This window comes from Hipposideros armiger, unplaced genomic scaffold, assembly GCF_001890085.2.
Source record: "Hipposideros armiger isolate ML-2016 unplaced genomic scaffold, ASM189008v1 scaffold_1411, whole genome shotgun sequence".
In the NCBI taxonomy this organism is placed as follows: domain Eukaryota; kingdom Metazoa; phylum Chordata; class Mammalia; order Chiroptera; family Hipposideridae; genus Hipposideros; species Hipposideros armiger.
The window spans coordinates 120,581-145,067 of record NW_017732761.1 but is presented as its reverse complement, the minus strand read 5'-3'; the positions used below and the strand labels follow the sequence as shown (position 1 = coordinate 145,067).

The following is a 24,487-nucleotide window of genomic DNA, read 5'->3' as shown; positions in this document are numbered from 1 at the left end:
AAAAAAAAAAAAAAAAAAATGAGGATTCCTGTTTTATTTACATGGTAAGGAGGATTTCCTCCCATGTCTGATAACATACTTGACCATCAGCATAAAGTTATGATAGAGAAACAAACTGAAGTGGATCGGTATTAAAGCAAATATTATACCACAACATCAAGCCATCAAGGCCTTGTTAAGCATCCACTGAATGCTCAGGGCTTTGTTAGGTTGCATGTGGACAGACTAGTATATTAACTTCTTTATGTATCTTGCCTGTTAGGAGCTTATGCTTTGATTGGATTTATATCCATGGCTGGAGGTTGTGGTTGCCCACACTGGACCTATAGAAGTATTAGGATTCTCTTTCCCAATTCCAGAAAGATATCACCCCTAATTATTTTCTACTGCCTGGAGAGCTACCATAGTATTACAATAACGTTAACTTATATTTTTGGATATGTGTTAAATGTGTCCTCAGCTTGTTAAAAGTGTCTTTATTGAGAGACATAACATTAGGACAGTGGTTCCCAATCTTGTCTGCACATTAGAAGAACCTGGGGAATGTCAAAAATACTGACACCTTTGTCACCTAATGTCCCCCCCACCCCGACTCTCCTCCCAGCACCCGCAACCCTCTCCTCCTCCCCCACTCAAAGATTGTGACTTAATTGATGTGGATTATGGCCTGGGCTTTGTAATTTTTTCAAAAATGATCCCCAGGTGATCTAATGTGCAGCAAATGAGGGAACCAGGGTTTTAGGCCTTATTAGTGATTTACACAATATTGTAAGTTAATTGGTAAACTTATTTACTTAAAGTTTGTTATCAATTATAGATGGAAAAAGTCTGGACACACTGGGAATTTTTTTTGAATGTTGGGTGTGTTTTGTGGTAGGGGAAAAACAAATATCTTTCCAATTTGAGGAATGCTGCCATAAAAGATTAGATCACACAATGCCAGCAATTAAAAATGATATAAGATAGAATATTGCATAAATTAGGTGCTACACTGAGCACTACTGCCTATACATGCAATAAGAATCAGTAATACAAAATGGTATTAGATGCTCAGTTAGTGTCTCCCTTTTCATCATCTTTCATCATTTCCCAAAAGACAAAACAATATTCTGACTACATACATAGCTAGAACAAAATCTTTGTTACTTAGTATGTATAGTGAAAACAATTTTGTATGATACAAAGTTAAATAACATTATCTTTTATTCATAAATCACTGAATTTTACCAATCAAGTAGTAACAAGTAATAACTGCTGATGTCTGGTTTGGGAATCACCCAACTCAATAATAACCTTGGGAAGAAAATGAAATGAGTTATACAGCAGACAAAAGATGTGTCAATTGTCAGATTTTAGTTTCAATATAGTGTAGCTGGATGAAATTGCACCATTATCAGTTGGCAAGTGTCTTAGTGATTTGCTCATCTGGAAGAGTGAATGAAGTTCACATGATTGAAATATTATCTGATCCTCCTCCAAAACCTCTAGTGAATTTTATCAAATTGGTGTATACCGTTTGAGAATAAGACTCAGCACCCTTATATAAGCTTAGAAGAGCTTTTTGAAAATTAGCAAATGCCTTGCAGGAGTGATTACTACCAATGCAAACATGTAGTGATACCTCAGACACATTGAGGGGATTTGAACAGAGATCAAATGATGTTGAGGGCAGCTGGCAGAAACTGATGAATGGTTAAAGGATGGGAAACAGCCATCGTCTCTTCTTTGGGTATTAATTAAACAGCAATTCTTAGTGTTATTGTGACAATGTGGCTACTGCTTCTCAAGATTCCTTTTGGAGCCAGAGGGGAATCCATATTGTTGCTATTCCTTGTTGATGATACTGTTCTAAGGGGAAAGAAACTAGGAAGGCTTTTAAGAATAGTGGGAAAGCTCAATTTAGTTTATTATAACATCTCTAAATATGCTGATTTCATAGTGGCCTTGGAAATGTTAGACATGTGTCCCTGAATGCAACCAGTGTGACCCACATCCATTCCAACATTAGGAGCCTGATTGAAGAATCAGAAAAATTGGCAAAAGATGCTCTCTGGACTGTGACTGAGGCAATTCTGGTAAGACATGCCCGTGGGCTTCGGAGTGTACCTCTCTTTTTTAGGCATGCTGGTAGATTGTTCCTTAAGGTGCTTGAGCAAAGACTCAGTGGTTTAAATTTATGCTTGTCAATATTCTTTTCTGGTGGGATCTGTTTATGGCTTCTGTCATCATGTGATAGAAGTTTTAATTTCTTAAGGTCATAAACACTTCTTTATAAAGAGTAGGGATTAGTGATGTAAAGATGAGGAAAATCTTACGATTTCTTATGACAAAAATGATAATGCCACTTGATATCTACTTGAGGCATCTTTCTTTTTTCTTTTTCTTGTTATTAAAATTTTTTTCGGGCCGGCCGAATGGCGTGTTGGTTAAGAGCTGGCTTGGGATGCCAGAGAGCCCCGGTTCGGATCCCACATATGAGGGCCAGTGACACTGCTCTCTACAGCTAAGATGCTGAACAACAGCTCAACCTGGAGCTGGGCTGCCGTGAGTCGCTGGCGACGGCGTAGGATGCAGCCCCTGTGGCAGTGGGTTGCCATGGGCTACCGTGTGTAGCCAGCAGCCAGCGTGAGTGGCCAGAAGCTGCCATGATGAGCCGTCCAGAAGCTGGCGACTGATCTGCCTCACCCGGGAAGAGCGCAATGATGGTGCCAACTTGGGCCAGTGAAGCAACATCCTCCACAACTAGACTGAAGAGCAAAAAGACAGCAACTTGTCTGTTCCCATCCCCCAATTCCCCAATAAAAATCTTAAAATAAAAAAAAATTAAGAAAAAAAAATTTTTTTTCCAATTACAGTTGACATTCAATATTATATTAGTTTCAAATGTACAGTATAGTGGTTAGACATTTATATAACTTACAAAGTGATCCCCCAATAAGCCTAGTACTCACTTTGCACCATACATATGTAATACAATATTACTACTATATTCCTGATGTTGTACTTTATATCCTAATGACTTTTATAATTGCCAGTTTTTGAGGCATCTTTTCTTACCTGTGGTGAAGATCTTCACTTAATGGCTAGTTTTTGTCTTTATATATTTAAAAATGCCTGTGTCCTTTCTCCTCAGCCATACATTAAGGCATATATTAAACATAAATTAGGACAATTTAAACTCTCCCTACCTGTTATAGTTGACTAGACCAGATGCTATTCTGATAGAGTTGCTTATCCCGTCTCCAGCAGGATTCCACTCTGCCCTCCAGTCACCACGTTTAAATTGTTCTGTCTTCCAGTTCTCAGAATCCCTCATGTCTAATGGGAAAGTGGCTCTCCAGCTCAGTTTGAAATTTCTGAAAGAAGGCAATAGCCTGAGCAGAAAGCATCAAGGTCAGTGTCTAGCTTGGACTATGTGGATAAGATCACCTCTCTGAGCATATTGCCAAACGTTCTCTTTTCCTAGAGAAATTTGAAGCTTAACCTTTCTTTGTCACAATAACATTCCAATTTGTTATTATATAAACATCACATAATTTAAAATTTTATTTTAGTGCTACCTCTTATTTTAATGTGTAGTCACCCCTAATTTTCCATATACTCATTAAACCTTCTTTGATAACCAAATCCTCCACTGTGCTTTAGCTCCCGAGCTTTCACTGGTCTTCATAGTGTTTGTCAGGTTATCTTTGGTTTCATGTGCTCCTCTATTCACCTCTCATTGTTTTACAGTTTCTTGAAGAATTGTATTATGAGTGGTATTTTTTTTGCCTTTTTCACGGGGCTAATATAATGTTAGGTTCATGGTAGTTTCTCATGAAATAATTATTGAATTGAATCACAATTGACTTATCAATTAAAAAAATACCTATGTAGTTTAGTTTTTCCTAAGAGTTTCAGTAAACAATTATTTGGCATATGTAAGAGCTATCCAATAACATAAGGAGGCAGAGGGGCCCTGGTGGGGAAACAGGTGGGAGAAGACTGGGAGGAGGATTCCCAGGGAGGAGCCCAGGTTTGGGGTTTTACAACTCAGAGGAGAAATACAACCATGATTTAGGTGTGGATAGGAAGTTAGTGAGCCTCATTGAGACTGAGTGATTTAAACACAGTTCTTCACCTTGAGCTCTAATTAAATTGGACATGCAATTTTAGAAGAAATATTAGTGAGAAGGGCAACAAGCAAAGTAGAAAAAAGATCAAGCTATCTAAAAACACAATTTCTATTATAATCAAGGGTGCTAAGTCTTACAGAAGAACTTTCAATATTGGGGGTCTCTGTAGAAAGCTGTTGATCTGTGGATGGGTCAAAGTGATGAAGGGAATGGTTGCCATGGCAACTTTTTAGTAGGCTAGCCTAAAATGGAACACTTTTTCCTCTTTAAATAGGTATCACATTGGAACTGAGAGAGTTGAAAAATACGGCAAACACATTTCAAGAGAATGCTGATAAAATTACTAGGCAGACCAATGAATCACTCTTGGTACTTAGAACAATTCCTGAAGGTAAGTGGAAAGAGATGACTTAATTAATGTCTTCTCATTGCAAAACCATTATGTATGAATAGGAGGACATTCTGCCTCTGGTCTGATTAAGAGCCCTTGCTAGAAATGTGACCAGGATTGATAGGGTTTTTACTTGCAAAGGAATATGATTTGGAAGTGAATGTCACTATTTGTTTAATAAGTTCAGAACACCTGCATTGAAATACTAGAATTATACTCCGAAAAACAGGAGCCTTAGAGACTTTATGCTATCATATTAATTGCTTACTTTTAAAAGTGCTTATCACATCCCTTAAATGAAAAAAGGGTCATTCAAAGAAGTTAGCAAGTAAAGAAATTGGAATGTTCCTTCTTTAAGGGAAAACGTTAGATTCATTATAAATGTAGGAAAATTTAAAAGTTCTTGCTTGGTAATCTTTCTTCATGAGGCAATAAAGCATTCTAAAATAGATCATATTAATATTAATGATTTGGAAATGCAGTACTCATTAAAATTTTAAATAGGGTAACTTTTTTAAAGTGTAATACAAATGAATCATGCTGTGGTACATTATTTACAGTCCCTCAATCTTCTCTTTTTTTTCTTAATAAGAATTTTTAAAAAGTCTTACAAGATGCTCAAACATCTCCAAATTTCCATCAGTTGATTTACTTTGTAAGCACAAAAATTACCTTAGGGAGCTGGGCTTGGGGCACTTTGGACCTCCTACCTTAAATCAATGGAACATTTTTTGATCTGAATGTTCCTTTTTTTGAGGACACATGGTATATGTTGATTAAACACTTAAAAATAACTTTATTTGGAAGTAATTTCAAACGTGCAAAAAGAAAATAAAAGAATACCTGCATATCCTTTTTCCAGCTTCCTCTAGTGTTAATTTTTGCCCCATTTGTGATTAAACACTTTAAAAATGAATACTAGTGCCTTTAAAAAAATCATCACTCAGATTTTCTAGAATAACTGAATACCAATTTATCTTTAGTGACCATTTAGTCTTTATTCTGGTGTTATTTCTAGCAACCAGTTGATGTGGGAAAATACCACTTCGTTTAGCCTAAAACAAGTCCATTCCACCTACACATTTAAATTCTCGAACCTTCTTATCCAGACATGGAATGATTTGAAGAAGGTGTTTAATGAATATAAGAAGAGAGTGATAGAAACAGGACTAAATAAAGAAGTAACATATAAGATCCTGAGCACACGGCGATTAGCAGTTGCTTTTGTCATCTCATTGTGTGTTGAAATAATATTTAAATACACAGAACCAAAATTATTTCATTCGTCCCTAAAAGGAAGCAGTCGGGTATATGATAAGCAGGCTTAATATTGTCATTAAAAATAAGAAGCCCTGTTTTGTGTTCAACCAATAAGGAATACCGTAACATGTTTTCGTGTAAAATTACAATTGTTGTGAGTTTATGGTTTTGTCTGTATAATCACTGGAGTGCATGCTTGCATGCACATAAATTTATTTCAGGTGTCAGAAATAAGGGAACCAAAATCAAAGAGCTGGCCATATCTGCCAATGAGAGTGCTGTGAACACACTAAACAATGTTGTGGGACTTAGTCAGAAGCTGTTGAACACATCGACAGACCTGTCCAGGTTCCAAGCCATGTTCCAAGAAACAAATGAACTTCTACGGGACTCTTCAATGACCAGTATGTCACGGTCTGCCTTCCCATTAGGAAAGTCTACATCATGTGATTGATTTTGAATTTGCCAAGTGTACAGTGGTGCTTTGTTCACAAACAGCATTCCTAAAAAGAATTAAAATGCACTAACATCTGGATTTGCATTTATAAAGAAAGAGAAGGGCTTTCGGTAGTGCATATTGCTGGTGCATTTTTCATGTGTATCAAAATTTCAAGGATTTGTTTATTAGGCTATTCTGTTTTACCCAGTGCATTAGTAATGATGAGTTAATTTCTCTTGTGTCCTTGTCCCCCACCCTGCCAACTTTTTTGTCACCTTGTATTTGTTAGCTCTATTAGCTGGAAGAAAAGTTAAAGATGTGGAAACACAAGCCAACCTTTTATTTGATCGGTTGAAGCCTTTGAAGATATTAGAAGAGAATCTAAGCAGAAACCTTTCAGAAATTAAACTGCTGATCAGCCAGGCTCGGAAACAAGCAGCATCTGTGAGTGTGGGGCCCTGTGGTTCTCAGTAACATCCAGCCTTTCCCCTGAGCTGATGCTCTCAGGAACCCCAAGTCCCAGAAAATTCATGTAGAAATGGCTTTCTGGTCACACTGAGTCTCCAAGAACTTCTACTGACCAGCTTTCAGTAATCCCAAATTCCTCACAGCCTTGTCTTCAGTATATTTAAAGCCTTAAATATATTTAATTAGTCTCATTTTTTATTCCTGTTTTTTTGTTTGTTTGTGTTTTTAGCTAAGCCATCCTGCCACCTGTTGGCAGCTCAGCGGCAACTCAGCTTGGGCCGGGAATTGAACTGCTATTGCTCAGAGCTCGCACTCTTATCTTGAGCGAGCTCTTAACCAACTGAGCCACTTGGCTGGCCCTTTATTTCTGTTTTTATTCAACATGTTTCAAAATGTTGTTAGCAGAGAGATCTCCATGTCATGGAGATTTGTAGTTGTAGCCTAGATTTATAGATTCATAACTATTAGATCATGGTTTAGAACACCTTGTCTAAGAGTTAACATCACTTTAAGTTTCATTGGTGACATATGGTGTTATTCTCATCATTTTACCAAGCTGGTTTTAATAATCCAGAACTCTTCAGAATATTTGTGCAGTATGGGCCTCATCCTCTAGGAGTCTGACATAATAGTTTGTATATGTACAAATGCTACACAAATCCAATACATAAAATACACTTGGCACCTGGAAAAGCACAAACTTAAGAAAATGTTTTCTAGCCATCCATAGTATATGGTATTGGTTGTGCTCTAAAGGAGAGGCATTTCAGAGAAATAATAAGACTTCCAAGTAAATATGCAATTGTCATGTTACAGAAGACAAATGTGACCTCTGGTCTAATATTTATTCACCTAAAGCTTTCTAGTCAAGATAAAGGAGTTCTGAGCTCTTTGACCCCCTCCCAAGTGACCTCACTATTGGAAAAGTGCTGTAGGTTTACATGAGCTCTGGCTTCCATCTGTTTTGGTTCAGTCACTAAAAAATTGTAAGTCCAATGGATGGTTCCAAATGTTATGGTTAATACAAACTTATCATCTTGAAGGTGAATATAAGATTATGTGCAAATAATTACTTAGAGAAATATATAGTAAGTGCAATGATGCTCTCTAAACATTTGCTGAAAGAATAAATAGATTATCCCTCCATTTATTTGACGAGTACTCATCAAATATCCTCTCTGTGTCTGGTGTAAAGATTCCAAGGTGATTTAGATAAGTTCCTTGTCTTTAAGGAATTATATCTCACATGAGGGAAACAGTTTCCTACATAAAATACTCCTTTAAAACCCCAAGACTGACTTTTCCATATTTAATTACTTTACCAAATAAAATACTTTTCATCATGATCTCATTTCTCACTTTAGGCAACACAAAGCATTATATACTATCAAGAGAGGAAACCTGCCTAACAATGAAAATCTGTCATGAAATAGTACTTTTGAATTCCTGGCATGCTGCCAAAGTGTGTCACTAAATGATTGGGACACTTTCCTTTGCCTCCAACAGATTAAAGTTGCTGTGTCTGCAGACAGAGATTGTATCCGGGCCTACCAGCCTCAGATTTCTTCTACTAACTATAACACCTTAACTCTAAATGTTAAAACAAGCGAACCCAATAACCTTCTCTTCTACCTCGGTAGCAGCACCAGCGTGAGTATGGACCCACGGAAAACAACGAATCTCTTACAAACAAGTATATTTTTCTGAATTAACACTCTTTGATTAAAAAATATATATAGGGCCTTGGTGAAATCACTAATTCTTTTAAGAGAAGTAACCTTTTGCCAAACTGGTAGCGTTAGAGTAAAAATAAATTACGAAGTTGAATACCTGTGTGAAGGAAAGTGACATTGAGGAAGGCAAAGTGCCTCCCTTTGCTATCTTAATTGCAAGCTGTAGCTTCGATGAACTTATTGTAATAACTTCTGTGACCTCTGAAGCCATTGAGTTTAGCTTTGTGTCTGTAAAGTTGATCTTGTGGTGGTTACTAGGAGTGGAGGTATGCACCCAAAGGCATATCACAGTTGTTGAGCTTCACTCAGGCTTTTCCACCCAAATTCCCAATGGAGGACCGTTGATATCTTTGGCTGTGCCAATGAGAATGGGTCAGAACCCTTGGGTGTGTTAGGGCAGAAAATATTAACAAGCACAGACATTAAATGAAATGCCTTCTTGGAAGCTAAGGCGCGGTGCAAAATACATGCAACCCATGATGTGGGATTTCATGGTTCCTTTCTTATTGTGTATTTCACATTAATTTATGTATTGTCTTCTAGACGAGTAAACACTCAAGTGAAATGCTTCCCCTCATGGTCCCTGTAGTCTGCTGGTGATGCCAGCAAGTTTTCCTGGGGGACTTTAAGGGAGGCATTGTGAAGGATCACGTAGGGTGGAGGTGATGAGGCACTAATGGCGGGGGGTGGCCACTGTCTCCAGTACTCTGACTCATGCGCCAGCTCTAAGAGGAGCATTTAAAGATAAAAGATGATAGTTTTCTGGTTTTTGCTTTTTTTTTTTTTTTTGAATAAAGGAAATGCCGTAGGATTTTTTGAAGTGTTTAGTAGTCATGTAAGCAGTCTGACATGTAAATTCATGCCAACTCATGCCCCTGCACCCCAGTCTGATTTCCTGGCAGTGGAGATGCGACGAGGGAAAGTGGCCTTCCTCTGGGATATGGGCTCCGGGTCAGCACGGTTGGAATTTCCAGACTTCCCAATTGATGACAACAAATGGCACAGTATCTACGTAACCAGGTAGTAAAGTTCTCCCCAAGCATCTCTTTTTTAAACTGTATCTTATAAGTAATTACATGTTTGTAACATCATATAGTAATCTTTGAAACTTCTGGGAAGCCAAACTCTAGTGAAAGAATGCCTGGTTTAGATTAATTGTAGCAATAAGGTTATGTTTCTCCTTATTACAGAAGAAATAAACTTTGTTCCCAAAACCAACAATAAAAGAAGAAGACAGTTAAAAATTTATGTTACTTTTAGAATGTTAGGTCTAGGTCTGAGGCAGCCCAGAGATATGTTTTCAGCCCCGTAAATGGGAGTAAGTGCAGCATAGTAGAAATTCCACATGGCTGGCAGTGGAATGCAAGTAGAAAAGGACAAAGACAAGGATACAAGTAGGGAACGCGTTTTCTTAAAATCCAGACACGAAGCAAAATTCTTTTAAAGCTCCTCTCCAGAGGTAACTAGTTTAAGCAGCTGTAGGTATTATCTTTCTTTTTACTTTTCCATAATGTTATGGTTTGTTGTTGTTGATGGTATGTTATTGGGAATATTTGTCTTTTGCTTTGTTATGTGTTAATATAAAAATAGTGCAATCTTAAAGCCAGTAGACGGTTTCAAATATAGTTGAACTCATGATCAACTATAACTGTTTATCAACTCATGATAAACCGTAACTGTTTTTACATGATGAGATGTGTGTTTTAGAAGAACTACTCTACAAAATTTTGGAGAGTAAACGGGTTTGTGTGAACAAGACTAGAGGCAGGGAGACCAGTTGGGGGCTGTGGCGGTGGACGCGGGGAGAAGTAGATGGAGGCTGTGTATGAAACAGATGTTGTGTGTGTGGACTGACTTGCTATTCTGAAAGTATTCTTTTTGCAATTCTTTGTGACCTTTAGATTTGGAAACATTGGTTCATTGACTGTTAAGGAAATGAGTACAACTCAAAAGCCACCACCTAAAACAAGTAAATCCCCAGGAGCAGCTAATGTGCTGGATATAAACAATTCAACACTAATGTTTGTCGGAGGGCTTGGAGGACAGATCAAGGTAGCATTATGAACACTCATCTGCATAGAACTGATTGGCTGATTTTACCTCTATATAAATTTAATACATAAATTTACACAATGTTATATGTCAAATATATTTCAATTAAGAAATTAATATGATTAAATTAATATGATTAAATTAATATAATTAAATATCCTAGGCAGATGAAGATTTTTTTGCTTAATGACAGTTCATCTGCAGAGTTAGGTTGATTTTTATAGGGTAAAGGATCATGCTTAATAATAGTATAAATTCAAATGAAGTCACGGGTTCATTTTGCCATTTGGTTGTATATTCCAATGATGAAACAGTAAATTGAATATTCCACATTCATTTCTGTGACGTTCCTTTATCTCTATTCTAACTCCATTGGTAGACTAATAACTAACTAGTGTTTAGCGAAAAAGCCCATTATATTTATTTTACTAAATCAGCCATCCTCTCACTGAATAACATTGGGCCACATGGACTTGGTTCAGTGCTCTCACATGAGAGTGAGGGTCTCAGTGCCAGCCAGGCCCTCACCACTGACCACATTCTCTGGGTCTCTGTTTCTCATCTGTAAAAGAGGCTTTTCTCTAGCAACCCTAGTAACTAAAATGACCTTTAAGATCCTGTCCAGTTGTCATTCATTCTAGGATTTCGCTTCATAATTGGAAGGAAATCCAATGATTACAAACTGACCATTTTTGTGGATGTTGTTTTCTCAAAATTTGGATCTGTTAGATTTGAGATTTCAGGGAGAAATTTTGTGCACTTAGAGAATTTATTCCTTTTCCTTGTTTGTTTGTTTGTTTGTTTGTTTACGTTAGAAGTCTCCCGCTGTGAAGGTTACACATTTCAAAGGCTGCATGGGAGAGGCCTTCTTGAATGGACAGTCGATTGGTCTGTGGAACTATATTGAAAGAGAGGGCAAGTGCCATGGCTGCTTTGGCAGGTAATATGCCCTCACGATTTAACACATTGTAAGTTATTCTGTTAACATCTGGGAATTGCTGAAAGAATTTACATGCACATCAAGGATGGATAGAGTTTGTGATGCCAGTCTTCTTATTGCAAAGGATATGATGTAGACCGTTTACTAACAGAGGCATGGGTACCATTTTTAACCCTTAAAGAGAAGTGCTTTTGTTGCTATGTCTTGTACTGTATGCTTTGATCATGGATCATAAAATTGAGAAGCGTCAGACATCTGCTCAAACAACCATCTGTCTCAAAGAGCCACAATTAAGTCTTGGGTAAATCACTGTACATTTTTATTTTGAAAATACCTCCAAGGATGTGAATTTTTGTTTGTGCTGTCAACTTTTATAGATAAGCTCTTTCCTATTCCTAAGTTATATAATTCTGGAAATCAAATGCATTTGGAGATGGAGAACAACTACCTAACATCTTTTTGCATATATTGATATAATAGAAGGCATTTAATAACAATGTCACTAAGCTCAACACCCCCTCTATTATTTTCTAATGAAATAACTGCTACCTCATAAATATGCAAGACCTGTTTTCCAGCTTTTTATCAATTAAGACAACAGATTCCCTTTGCCATTAGAGAAATGTAACATCTGATATAATTTCTCTCATCTAATGGACTGCTCTGTCTGGAAAGATATGTGTAATTAACAGTAAGCTGTGACAAGATCAGTTAGGAGCAACTTCCATTAGGTTTAGAAATTCGAGGGTGAGTTTTCATTTTGTCATTGTTGGGTCTGCTATCTCATATGACTCGTAGCTTGGGATTATGTAGTTTAAGCCTTTAATTTGCTACTTCGACTTCCTTAGTTTGCTTTAAAAAGTTATGACCAGAAAGAAGCTTGGTTATTGGAGTTTTAGGACTAAAAAATATATTGGGTTTGGCATCTCAATTGCTCGGGCTCCTGGCCCAACTCTTTTACCAAATCTCTTTCAGTGAGTTGGGGTAGTAAGTCACTACAACTCACAGAGAGAGGTTTAATTTCTTCTTCCAGAAAAGGAAAACAATAATCATACTTGTCTGACCTACCAGATTGTCACATGCCCTGGACCAGTCAGTGACTGAAAGAAGACATTTGCTACTGAGAGAAGGTTTAGCAATGCTGCCACCCTCTTGATGTTAATCCTGGTAAAGAGCTGGCTACCCAGCTGAGCGTTAAGGCCAAATTGACTCATTAGCACAATCAAACTAAGGTTTAATTAAACATATTTTTCTGGGTGCTGAACAAATCAACTGGCTACTCTTGAATTATAATGACCAACATTTCCAAAAATATGTTTTTTAAAAGAATACTCACTTGACACCAAACTCTTTTTAAAAAGGAGCATTCTGGAGTTGCTTATGTCCCATGGAACATATTTTGACAAATGCTAATGTAGATATGAACTGTTGCTTTATAAAGGATTTACCTGTCCTCCTTGTGGGTAACCGCCCCTACCTATTAAAAACTGGCTCAGAGAGCTAATACACTAATTCAAGTAACTGAACCTGTTTTCACAGACCGGTGATTTGCATTCATTATCCTTTTTACCTGTGTGTGTAATTTACGATTATTAAATCATTGGTGTCATCTATTGATGTCCTGTAAATTACAATTTTGTTTTTCTCAATATGAGCATTTACCTTGAATTTGTTATTACCAAGTAAACTAACAGAAATGTTTGGGTTATTTTATTCCTCTGAATATATTTACACTTCTTTACATGGTGTCAACATATGTTTACAATTATGAATAATCTCTTCAATTCTTAAAGGATATTTAAAAAACCATTGATTCTAACAGTTCTCATCTAAATGTGGGGGGAAAAAAAACCTTCTACTTAATTAACAGGCCTTTATTCTTGTATTAGTTATGAGTGGCTATTGCGATGGAGCTATGCAGCTGACCTTTGGGATAGATCATTCATCTGTGTTCCGGGCCCTCTGCTAGGCACCAGTATGTCAACATTAGTCACTCGAGCTTGTCTCCTCTGATGTCTCATGGGCTAGGGAAAAATGCCTAAATGGAAACATTAAAAGTGTTCTGTGCTGTGGCAAGTCGGGCAGCAGTAGATGAAGCAGCATGCTAGATCTGGGGCTCAGGCCATACTCACTCACATAACAGTTGCACACATGCTCATGGGCAGTACAGTGCACATTATCCCATCTCATGAGTGAGAGCTTGAATCAGAAAGGTCTAGTGACTCCTTTAGGCTCACAGAGGTGAGATCTAGGGAGGGAGGGCATCTCCCCTGCTTGCAGGACTCCCACCTGTGACTACGGGGTGCTGGAACAGAACCATCCCTGAAGGGCTGTGATAGACCCTAGGTCTTTTACCTAGGCAGGCCCCAGAGCTGCCTTCCTGAGGCCCACCTGGGAGACAGCATCTGGCTGACTAGAGAGGCATGTGGGCCTCGTGGTCACAGAACAGAAGCCATGTGGGGGAACAAATCCCAGAAATGTGTCATTGACCTCAGTAGAATCGCATTGAGTCATCATTTAATTTGAATGCATCACTCTATGTGGCTGCCAGTTTTGGGCAGGCTGCACTGAAGGAGAGAAGCCAGAATCAAGGAGTCCACATTCTTGAGAACAGAGAACACACACATGCTCTCTGAGGGAGGGAATGAACAGTGGAACAAGACAGCCTTCTGGAGATTTATTTGAAACCTGGCTTCACCATTTTCTTGAGTAGTGTGTCCTTGGACAAGGAACTTAATCTTTGAGGCTCAGCTTTAAATTGCAAAATGGGGACCCACCAAGGACCTCTGAACACAACAGAATAATTAGAGCTAAAATGGACCATTTCCTATGTGCCAGGCACTGTGCACATGAATTAAATCATATACTCATGTAGTCTCCCAGAAACATTCTATTATTATCCCTATTTTATAGATGAAGGCAATGAAGCACAGAGAGGTTACCATATTTCCCTATGTATAAGACACAACTTTTTTTGAAAAATTTGGGGTCTAAAAAGTGGGTGCATCTTATACAATGGTTGTAGATTTCAAATGCCATAGATGGAACTGAGGACGAGGCAATATATGAAAACAGTGAATGGTCATCAGACACAGATGAAGACAAACTAATGGTTGGGAGTTTTGACAGTGATGAGGAGTTGTATGAATTTTATGATGAATAAAACTTGAGTTCAATAACTTTATGTAATACATTTTTTTTCAAATTTCGGGCCCCAAAATTAAGGTGCGTCTTTTACATGGGAGCGTCTTATACATGGGGAAATATGGTAGGTAACTTCTCCGAGTTTACACAGATAGTAAATTGGAAAACTGGGATTTGAACCCCAGCAGTCTGGTTCTAGAATCTGTGTCCTTAGCCACATGAAGCTGTGGTCAGCCAAGAAGTAGAGCAATGGAACATATTTCTAGGAAGCCACAAGTTTAAGAATTAAAGAATTGAGAATTAAGCTATAGTTTAAGAGTTTATGCAGAGTGCATTCCCTTTAAGTTATCCTAAAAGAGATAGGAAGACAGAAATTTTTAGAAAAATCTAAACAGGAAGTTATAAAGGAAACCTCAGGTTTCATAAAAGCACTGCTATTTTTTTGTTTTGTTTTGTTAATGGAAACAATTTTTCTGTTTGGTTATTCTGCTTTGTTTGGAGATGTGACACTGAGTTGGGTTACTACATCTTCAACTGGGAAAAATTCAAATTCGTACCCCATAACACCCTAATCCAAGTTTCACTCTCAAGCTCTATGAGAGTCCAGAAAAGTATTTTTGAAACCTAATAATGATATGCCCCAGATGAGCTTAATTTGTAATTTAATGGTGTATGAAGTCATCCTTTTGAGGCATGGGGAAAACCAGAAAACACACTGATCTGACGAGTGCTGTGGTCCATGTTATATAACCCTGTTGTAAGCTCATCTGCAGATTTTGAGGTTTTGTCAAAAAAAAATTTTTTTTTTAATGATCCTTCTGGTACAATAGTGTATATTTATTTTTCCTCATTAATTCCATTTAGCTGATATATTAGTTACAACCAACAGGGTGATAAATGCCAATATAAAAATTCTTCTGAAAGCACTGGAATTAAGAAAGAACAGTTCCATTAAAGGAAATTAAACAAAAATCTTGTTGATAAATAGATATATTTATAGTACTTATCCATCCTTTGGAGAAATTTCTTTTTACTACTGTGAACACTGCCTATATTACCTTTGTTTTACTTATATAGCAACTGGGCATTTGTCTTGCATAATCTTATGACAAATATGTTTTAATATATTATGATTTACACTTGTTATCAGATTATGGAAATAATAGTTCTACCATGATTTTTGTGAGGGAGAACTCTGTAATTATGTCATTTGTTCTCTTTAATTACCTTCCTGAGAATGGATTGTCATCTGCTCTGCTTTGCAGTCCCCAGAATGAAGACTCTTCCTTCCATTTTGATGGGAGTGGGTATTCTGTTGTGGAGAAGACGCTCCGGGCTACCGTGACGCACATAATTTTGCTTTTTAGTAGCTTTTCAGCTAACGGGCTTCTTCTCTATCTTGCTTCAAATGGCACTGTAAGAATCTTTATGGGGCCTGGGCCCTACTGTGTATATACAGTTAGATATTTATGTTTAATAACTATTTTCTGAGCATATATCAATATACAGAGGGTGCCAAAAAATGTATACACATTTTAAGAAAGAAAAAAAACTGTATTAAAATTGTAATACTCAGGGGCTGGCCAAATGGCTCAGTTGGTTAAGAGTTGGCTTGGGAGTGCGAACTCTGAGAAGCAGGGTCGCCAGTTCAGTTCCCACATGGGCCAGTAATGCTGCGCCCTCTACAGCTAAGATGGTGAACAACAGCTCAACCTGAAGCTGGGCTGTTGTGAGTCGCCGGCGGTGGTGTAGGCTGCAGCATTTGCTGCCTTGGGCTGCCGTGAGCTACTGTGAGTGGCCAGCAGTCAGCGTGAGCGGCCGGCAGCCAGCAGCCGTCAAGAGTTGCCATGAGCTGCCTTGAGCCACCATGAACGGCTGTCCAATGGTCGGCGACCGACTGCCGCAGCTGGGAAGAGCGCAATGATCATAATACCAACATGGGCTAGTGAAGCGGTGTGTCCCCTACAACTAGACTGAAGAACAAAAGGACAGCAACATGTCTGTTCCCCTTCCCCGATTTCCCAATAAAATCTTAAATAATAAATAAATAAAATTGTAATACTCAATATATACCAATAGCTAGATGAATACAAGTCACGTTTGACTTCTGCAATTACGAGAGGTGCTCAAAGTGGTTACCATCAGCGTAATTTTAATACAGTTTTTTTCCTTTCTTAAAATGTGTATACATTTTTTGGCACCCTTATATACATACATATACCATATTATGTCCCCATTTTAAATAATTTCTTTATTATATTAATATACTTTATTGAAGAACCTTTGGAAAAGCCTGAAGTAGAAAATGGCTTTCCCATCATTATAGGTAACAATAAAACATTTGTTATTAAATTTTGAGCTTAAGTAATATGTGTTGTTCTGTGTTCACTCTGACCACTGTGGCCTTATTTGAAATCCATCCACAAGAAGTTCATGTCCCCATTTTTAATCTTTATGTACTGGTGATTTCTCTCAATCATCTAGTTTTATTTTTTAGAACTGGCCTATTTGTCAATCTCAATGAAAAAGATAGAGAGTTCACTTCTCTTACTGAATTGTAATTTTGGTAACAATGAGTTTATCTCATATCTGTGTAGTATTCCAGAAAGCCTCTGTGGACCTTTAGTTTCATAGCATAGACCTCTGGCTGTTGGGCCAGGTCTAGCTTTCTTGGTTTGACTTTAGAAGGTTTCTGCCATCCCTGACTTGAAGGGAAGGGAAACCTTGTAATAATGATGTAGCCATGGATAACTACTTTCTCTTCTTTACAGAAAGACTTTTTATCAATCGAGCTGGTCCATGGCAGAGTTAAAGTCACAGTTGACCTGGGCTCAGGGCCTCTTGCTCTTGTTACAGACCGACGTTATAACAATGGAGCCTGGTACAAAATCACCTTCCAGCGAAACCGGAAGCAAGGTAAATGCACAGCTGGATGGACAGAATATTGGTCTCTGTCAGAGGAACAGAAATCTTTCCAAAATCAGCAGTCTTATTTACTTTAGCTTTCTGGGTATTCTTGAATTCTATTCTAATTGAAATCCATTGTTTTCTTTGGAATACTAAGCACCAGTGCTCATATTTTTGCTGGAGGAATATTATAATTCTATGTGTGTATGCTTTCCAAATGTATTATTTAACATTAAATGCTGGATTGGGATCAAGAACCAAATCAATTCTATTTTCTTCCACAAACATACTGCCATCATTTAGCGATGCATATTCTGAATTTATTGACTTTTGTGTGGAGGATTTTCAGTTAATAGTTAAAACATTCGCTGGTCAAATTTGCAGAATGTAAATAAACTTTGTTAGCAGACGTTTGTGTTTCGCTTTAATGTGAGAAGTGATTTTCATTTTTTTTATCTATTCCTTTCAATCTCTTTAGGACTCCTAGCAGTTATTGATGCCTATAACACTACTTATAAGGAAACCAAACAAGGTGAAACCCCAGGAGCGTCTTCTGACCTCAATCGTCTTGATAAGGAGCCAATTTATGTGGGTGGAATACCTAGGTCAAGAGTTGTAAGGTATGATATCACAGTACGGAATTTTCATGTCCCCAGTTACCAGTTATATTAGTTTCCCAGGTACCATACACTGGGTGACTTAAACAGCAGAGATGTGTTTTCTCACCATTCTGGAGGCTATAAGTCCAAAATCAAGCACAGCTGCTTTCTTCTGAGGGCTGTGAGAAAGAATCTGTTTAATACCTCTCAGCTTCTGGTAACTTCAAGGCTTTTTTCCATATGTGGATGACATTCTCTTTGTGTCCACACATTGTCTTCCTTCTGTGTGTGTGTCTCTGTGTCCCAAATTTCCCTTTTTATAAGAACGCCAGTCATTCTAGATTAGGACCTACCCTGATGATCTCATCTTAACTTGATTACATCTGTGAAGACCCGATTTCCAACTAAGGTCACATTTATAGTACTGAGGGTAGGACTTCTGTATGTTTGGAGGAGGACAAAATTTAACCCATAATAATGTCCTTTGAGTCAAAGCCATATTAATTGGGAAGTGAAGAAAGCCTTTTGCAGTAAAATTAATGATTTTATGTTGATTGCTTTTAGAACGTCTAGAAATTGTTATTGTGTAATATTTGGAGATCTCACTTTCCACCACAACTCATTCTCCTCTCTCAACATTTAAGAAAAGTAGAATCTCTTTCTAGGCAAAAAAGTCATGCTTTCTGTAGACTTACCTGCATTCTACCTTTATGTGATTAGAAAGTTGAAAGATCAGCATCAGTAAGTTGGATGAGGAATGGCAGAGAAGATAGAAAATCCTTTTATAACACTGATTCATGTTTAACTTTGTGACTTTAGTAATTCACATAAACTTTTTGTGATTCATTGTCCTCAGTTTTGCAATTTTGGATTGGAAAGATTAAGCTCTAACTTTTTTTTTTTTTAAGTTATAACTAAAAGGCTAGCAGTTAAGGCAAGATAGCTTCCAGGGAGTGGGATCATCAAATGTCCAAAGTGAGTCACCCAGCCCAGTGGTTTTCAAATGTATATTTGTAGCATTACGCCACCTTCAGGCTGAGTTATTACACAGAATCCTACTATGTGGCACAGCAGTACAGCCACTCCAGTTGCTATGGGTTAAGCAATCTAGAATCCCCTTTCCCATGAGCCTCCTTCTCTTTGCCAGAAATATCTGGAAGTTCCAAGCCACCTGGTTTACAACCTCAGTCATGCTGCTGGTCTTGACAATGAACACAAACTTCTGGAAGTTAGTCACATGCCCCCGGTCTTACCCCTCTGCCAAGGCACAGCCAGGACTGGAAGCCCGTCTCCCAATCCTGACTCCAGATATCACTCCCTCACATGGTGTGGGTATCCTCCTGTAGCAACAAGTTGTGTCACAGTTCATCTGGGCTTTGCCTAAATGGCACATAGTGTAGACATTGGAGAAAAGGAAAGTGCCCCCTTTCTAGGAAGACATCCCAAATCACAGACTCCTGCTAGAAGGGTCTTGTGTATATTCAAGGCCAGCTTTCTCATCTACAATGGAAGAAACTGAGCTCCAGAAAGGTTGAAATTTGTCCTAAATCATGTAGTTTAGTGGTCCACAGCTCATTGTTCAACACAGAAAGAAAAGTGAGATGTGACTCTAACAGGAAACCGTGTTACTGCAGTGTTCTCCTGTGACTAACTGATGCTTACGAGTATGTCTCAGAGATGTTCAGTAGTCTTCGTATGTTTGGAAATGAGAGCCTGAGTACATGATAGCCTCACCCCACTCATCACAGCAGTGTGGCAACTTCTATTAAGAAAACGATGGTATTAACTTAGAGTCTAAGAAAGAGTTTTGAATAATCCCAGATTTTACCAAATGCAATGATTTCCTACAGGACAAAGTTCAGGATTATGCAGTATGGACAATAGCCAATGACTTCTCCAGCCATGTGATCCTAGGAAATCACATTGCCTGTGCTTGCTCTCGTGGGAGCAAATGTTCTGCTCTACATGGAGACTGCATTGTAATCCCTGTGCTGTAATTTCCCTATGACAGACAGTTCTGTGTCTTTCTTATAATTGTCCTATGTTTTGGTATGTTTAAATTGTAATGACTATAATGATTTCCCTTAAAATATTAAACATACTTTTATCCAGGTAATCATCTAAGTCATCAAATGCACTAAATTTGATCCCTCTCTTTAGTCCTAAGAACAGCATTTGTTTGACCTGAAGTTCTCACCCTCAATATCCTTTTTGGGGGAGGCCTAGACATTGCTGCAGAATGACACATGGAAACACATCTTCCTTTTTCATAGGTTCATTTTCATTCCTTCTTTAAAAAACGGAATTCTAATCCCTGTTGTTCTCATATCCTTCCCTACAGGAAAGGAATCACCAACAAAAGCTACATGGGCTGTATCAAAAACCTGGAAATATCCAGATCGACCTTTGATTTACTCAGAAATTCCTATGGAGTGAGAAAAGGCTGTATACTGGAGGTAGGAAGCATTTTATTAATATTGGAATTAGTTTCTATTAATGCCCGCTGATTTTTCCACACAATAAAGTAAGAAAATCTAAACCATTGGAGTGAGAAGGAAAGAGATGATGGGGAAAGTTGGCAGTGACCTCCATCATGAGAAGTTTAGCACACAGGTGGGCCTGATGTTGCTTTTTCTTCTGTTTTGTGACCAGCCTATCCGAAGTGTTAGCTTCTTGAAAGGAGACTACATTGAATTACCACCCAAGTCTTTGTCACCAGATTCAGAATTGTTGGTAACATTTGCCACCATGAACAGCAGTGGCATCATCCTGGCTGCCCTGGGCAAGCATGGGGATGAGGAGGGTCATCGGCGGGCCCATCGGGTGAGTAGCTCCAATGCTAGAGAGTCATGAGCTCAGGAAGGAAATGGCTTCGGGGAAAAAGTGGATGGAAAATGACCTATTTGTAAACTTTGTTTATGGGCATGCATTTATAATAAGTAAAAGTGACTATTGCTGAATGTCTTTCACTTATAAGTCAGCAATTTCTGTGAGTTGTATCATCCATGTTCCTTGTCCGGCTACTGAGAAGAAAAATCCTTGCTGTCTACCTCTAATTCTTTCTAAATTCATTCAGATAGTATATACTGAATTTTCTTCCACATGTTATGGTTGTTACCCCTCATTCTAAGGCTAAAACAGTCAATCTTCAAATTTTGTAGAGTTTTGTAGCATACTGCTCCACGAAGCAGGATGTTCTTTATCTAATATAGGATTGAAAGGAGCAGAAACAGAAATGTGGGCTCTGATAAGCACAGTGGACCAGCAGTAGGAGAAGAGAGAAGTTGATGGTTTTCTGTATTTGTATTCCATTTCAGTAGCATAGGTGATATTTACCCTTTCCTCTGCTCAATCTTGTTATATCACGTAATTTGAAGAAACTTCACAAAATGCTAATTTATTGTCTTAATGAAGCAGAGGCAATGCAGCTGCATTTGGTAGAGTAGTATCTTCATTTACAGACATTGCTGTGTAATTATCACAACTACTTTGCAGGGCGAATGCTGCTTCCTATATTTTGCTGAGGAAGAATGGGTTCAGAGAGCCCAGTTAACTTACCCAATGTCACACAGCTGTTATATGTCAGAGCTAGGACTGAAACACCAGTTTGCAGACCCCTAAATAACTCATGAGCCACTTGGTGAAGGGCTAACAATGACAGATTGGTTTATGGGCTCCACCAATCTTTTACCTTTTTTCATTTGAGGTACAATTCACATAACATAAAACAAACCAATTTAAAGTGAACAATTTAGTGACATTTAGAGCTTTCACCACATTGTGAGGCCACCTCCTCTATCTACTTCCAAAACACTGTCATTACCCAAAATAAAAGCCTATGCCATTAAGCAGCCACTCTCCGTTCCACCCTCTCTCTTCTCCTGGGAACCACCAACCTTCTTTCTGCGTTTTTCTAATCTGTATATTTCATGTAAATGGACTCACATAACATGTGATCTTTAGTCTTTTTTTTTAAAGATTTTTTATTGGGGAATTGGGGGAGGGGAAGAGCGTTAGGGAATCGGGGGAAGGGGAACAGACAAGTTGCTGTCCTTTTGTTCTTCAGTCTAGTTATGGAGGACGTTGCTTCACTGGCCCAAGTTGGCACCATCATTGCACTCTTCCCGGGTGAGGCAGATCAGTTGCTGGCTTCTGGACGGCCGCTCACGGTGGCTTTTGGCAGCTCACCCTGGCTGCTGGCCACACGCGGCAGCTTATGGCAGCCCACTGCAGCAGGGGCTGCAGCCTACGCCGTCGCCGGTGACTCACGGCAGCCCAGCTCCAGGTTGAGCTGTTGTTCAACATCTTAGCTGTAGAGGGCAGTGTCACTGGCCCTCATATGTGGGATCCAAACAGGGGCCCTCTGGCGTCCCAAGCCAGCTCTTAACCAACGCGCCCCTCGGCCGGCCCTGACCTTTGGTCTTTTACTCAGCATGTGTTCCAGGTTCATCCACATGGTAGCATGCATCTGTACTTCTTTTTATGGCTGAATAATATTCCACTGTATGTACATAGTGTAATTTGTTTATATTAGTTCATTGATGAACATTTGGGGTTGTTGCTACCTTTTGGCTATTATGAATATAATGCTATGAATATACACTTACAGATATTTTTTGAGTACTTGTTTTTATTTCTTTTGGGTATATACCTAGGATGGAATTGCTGGGTCATATGATAATTGCATGTGTAACTTTCTGAGGAACCATCAACTGTTTTCCTTTGCCAATCTTAATAGGGCCACTTGTAAATCAAAGCTTGCTACTAAGTCAGCAAAAAGGAATGTTGTCATCTAATGCTAGCAAGAGCATTGTGAAACACATTCCAGTTCTACTGGTGGACCTCTTTTCAGTGCTTCCCCAAAAGCTTTAAGGGCTTTAAACATTTTCAAACCCTTTAATTCTTTAATCCCACTTTTATAAATATTAAAAAGAATTTCATAGGCAAAAAAGTTAAGTGTTCATTATACATGGTCCTAAAAATTATGTGTAAACTTCCTAAATTTTTAACAATAAAGGAGTAGCTCCCACAATGAGATATCATCTCACACCTGTTAGAATGGCCATCATTCAAAAGACAAGAAATAAAAAGTGTTGGCAAGGATGTAAAGAAAAGGGAACCCTTCTGTACTCTTGGCGGGGATATAAATTGGTGTAACCTCTATGGAAAATTGTACGGAAGTTTCTCAAAAAATTAAAAATATGACTACAGTAGATCCAGCAATTCCACTCCTGAGTATATTTCTAAAGAAAATAAAACCACTATCTGGAAGAGATATCTGCCTCCCCCATGTTCTTTGAAGTATTATTTGTAATAGCCAAGACATGGAAACAACCTAAGTGTTCATCAATAGATGAATGGATAAAGAAAATGGGATATATATATATATATATATATATATATATATATATATACACACACACACATATTATTCAGTCATAAAAAGGAAGGAAATCCTATCATTTGCAATAACATGGATGGACCCTGAGGGCATTATGCTAAGTAAAATTACACACAGAAATACAAATATTGTATGATCTTGTGGAAACAAAGAATAGATTGGTGGTGGCCAGAGATGGGGCAGGGGAGAGCAGGGTGGGAAATGGGTGAAGGCGGACGAAAGGTACAAATTTCCAGTTGTAAAATAAATAAGTTCTGGGATGTAGTGTACAGCATTGTGACTATAGTTGACAATACTGTATTGTATATTTGATGGTTGCTAAGAGAGTAGATCTGAAAGTTCTCATCATAAGAAATAAAATTTGTAACTGTGAAGTGATGGATGATGGATGCTAACTAAACTTATTGTAATCATTTTGCAATATATACATAGATCAAATCATCACCTTAAACTAATACAATGTTATATGTGCATTATATCTCAATAACACTGGAAAAAAAGAAAATGGATTAATGACTTACAGTGTACCAATTTGTTGGTACATAATGTGGCAATAAAAAATAAGTATGAAGACTATGTAGAAATGGAATTCTTTGATATGGTTAGTGATAATAGCCTAATAGAGAATGTAAAATATGAATAGAGATTAGAAAGTAATATGCAAAATTTAAAATACTTGTTTTAGATGGTGATATTCTTAAGAGATTGCTTATTTGGTGCTACTGCTCCCACATTATCTTCATAAGATGGTAATTTTTAAAATCATATAATAATGTTTTTTTCTGTGGAATTCTCTGTGCAATCTTCCCAGCCCTTCTTTGCTATCATGCTGATGGAAGGCCACGTTGAAGTGCATGTCAATTTGGGGGATGGAACAAGTCTGAGAAGAGCTCTCCTGCATGCTCCCACGGGCATGTACGCCGACGGACAAGAGCATTCTGTCTCCTTGATAAGGAGTGGAAGGTATTTGTGTAACTAGGGCATGGTGACCTCACAAAGGTTCCCCAGTAGGATCCTTGGTAAGGCACTCTTTGTACA

The 24,487-nt window shown here is 38.1% G+C and overlaps 1 protein-coding gene across 1 annotated transcript in view; it reads left to right on the top strand.

The window, feature by feature from the left end:
• Positions 1-24,487, top strand: part of LAMA1 (laminin subunit alpha 1) — a gene marked incomplete at its 5' end in the record, with an annotated part of 126,951 nt that overhangs the window by 87,711 nt on the left and 14,753 nt on the right. The window contains 15 exons of the mRNA XM_019633794.1: positions 1,940-2,075; positions 3,300-3,393; positions 4,390-4,506; positions 5,988-6,170; positions 6,495-6,649; positions 8,180-8,323; positions 9,293-9,426; positions 10,308-10,458; positions 11,274-11,398; positions 15,808-15,958; positions 17,314-17,458; positions 17,928-18,069; positions 20,390-20,504; positions 20,701-20,871; positions 24,261-24,412. Of these exons, the coding sequence (XP_019489339.1) occupies positions 1,940-2,075; positions 3,300-3,393; positions 4,390-4,506; positions 5,988-6,170; positions 6,495-6,649; positions 8,180-8,323; positions 9,293-9,426; positions 10,308-10,458; positions 11,274-11,398; positions 15,808-15,958; positions 17,314-17,458; positions 17,928-18,069; positions 20,390-20,504; positions 20,701-20,871; positions 24,261-24,412 (2,115 nt within the window). The remainder of the gene's footprint in view (positions 1-1,939; positions 2,076-3,299; positions 3,394-4,389; positions 4,507-5,987; positions 6,171-6,494; positions 6,650-8,179; positions 8,324-9,292; positions 9,427-10,307; positions 10,459-11,273; positions 11,399-15,807; positions 15,959-17,313; positions 17,459-17,927; positions 18,070-20,389; positions 20,505-20,700; positions 20,872-24,260; positions 24,413-24,487) is intronic.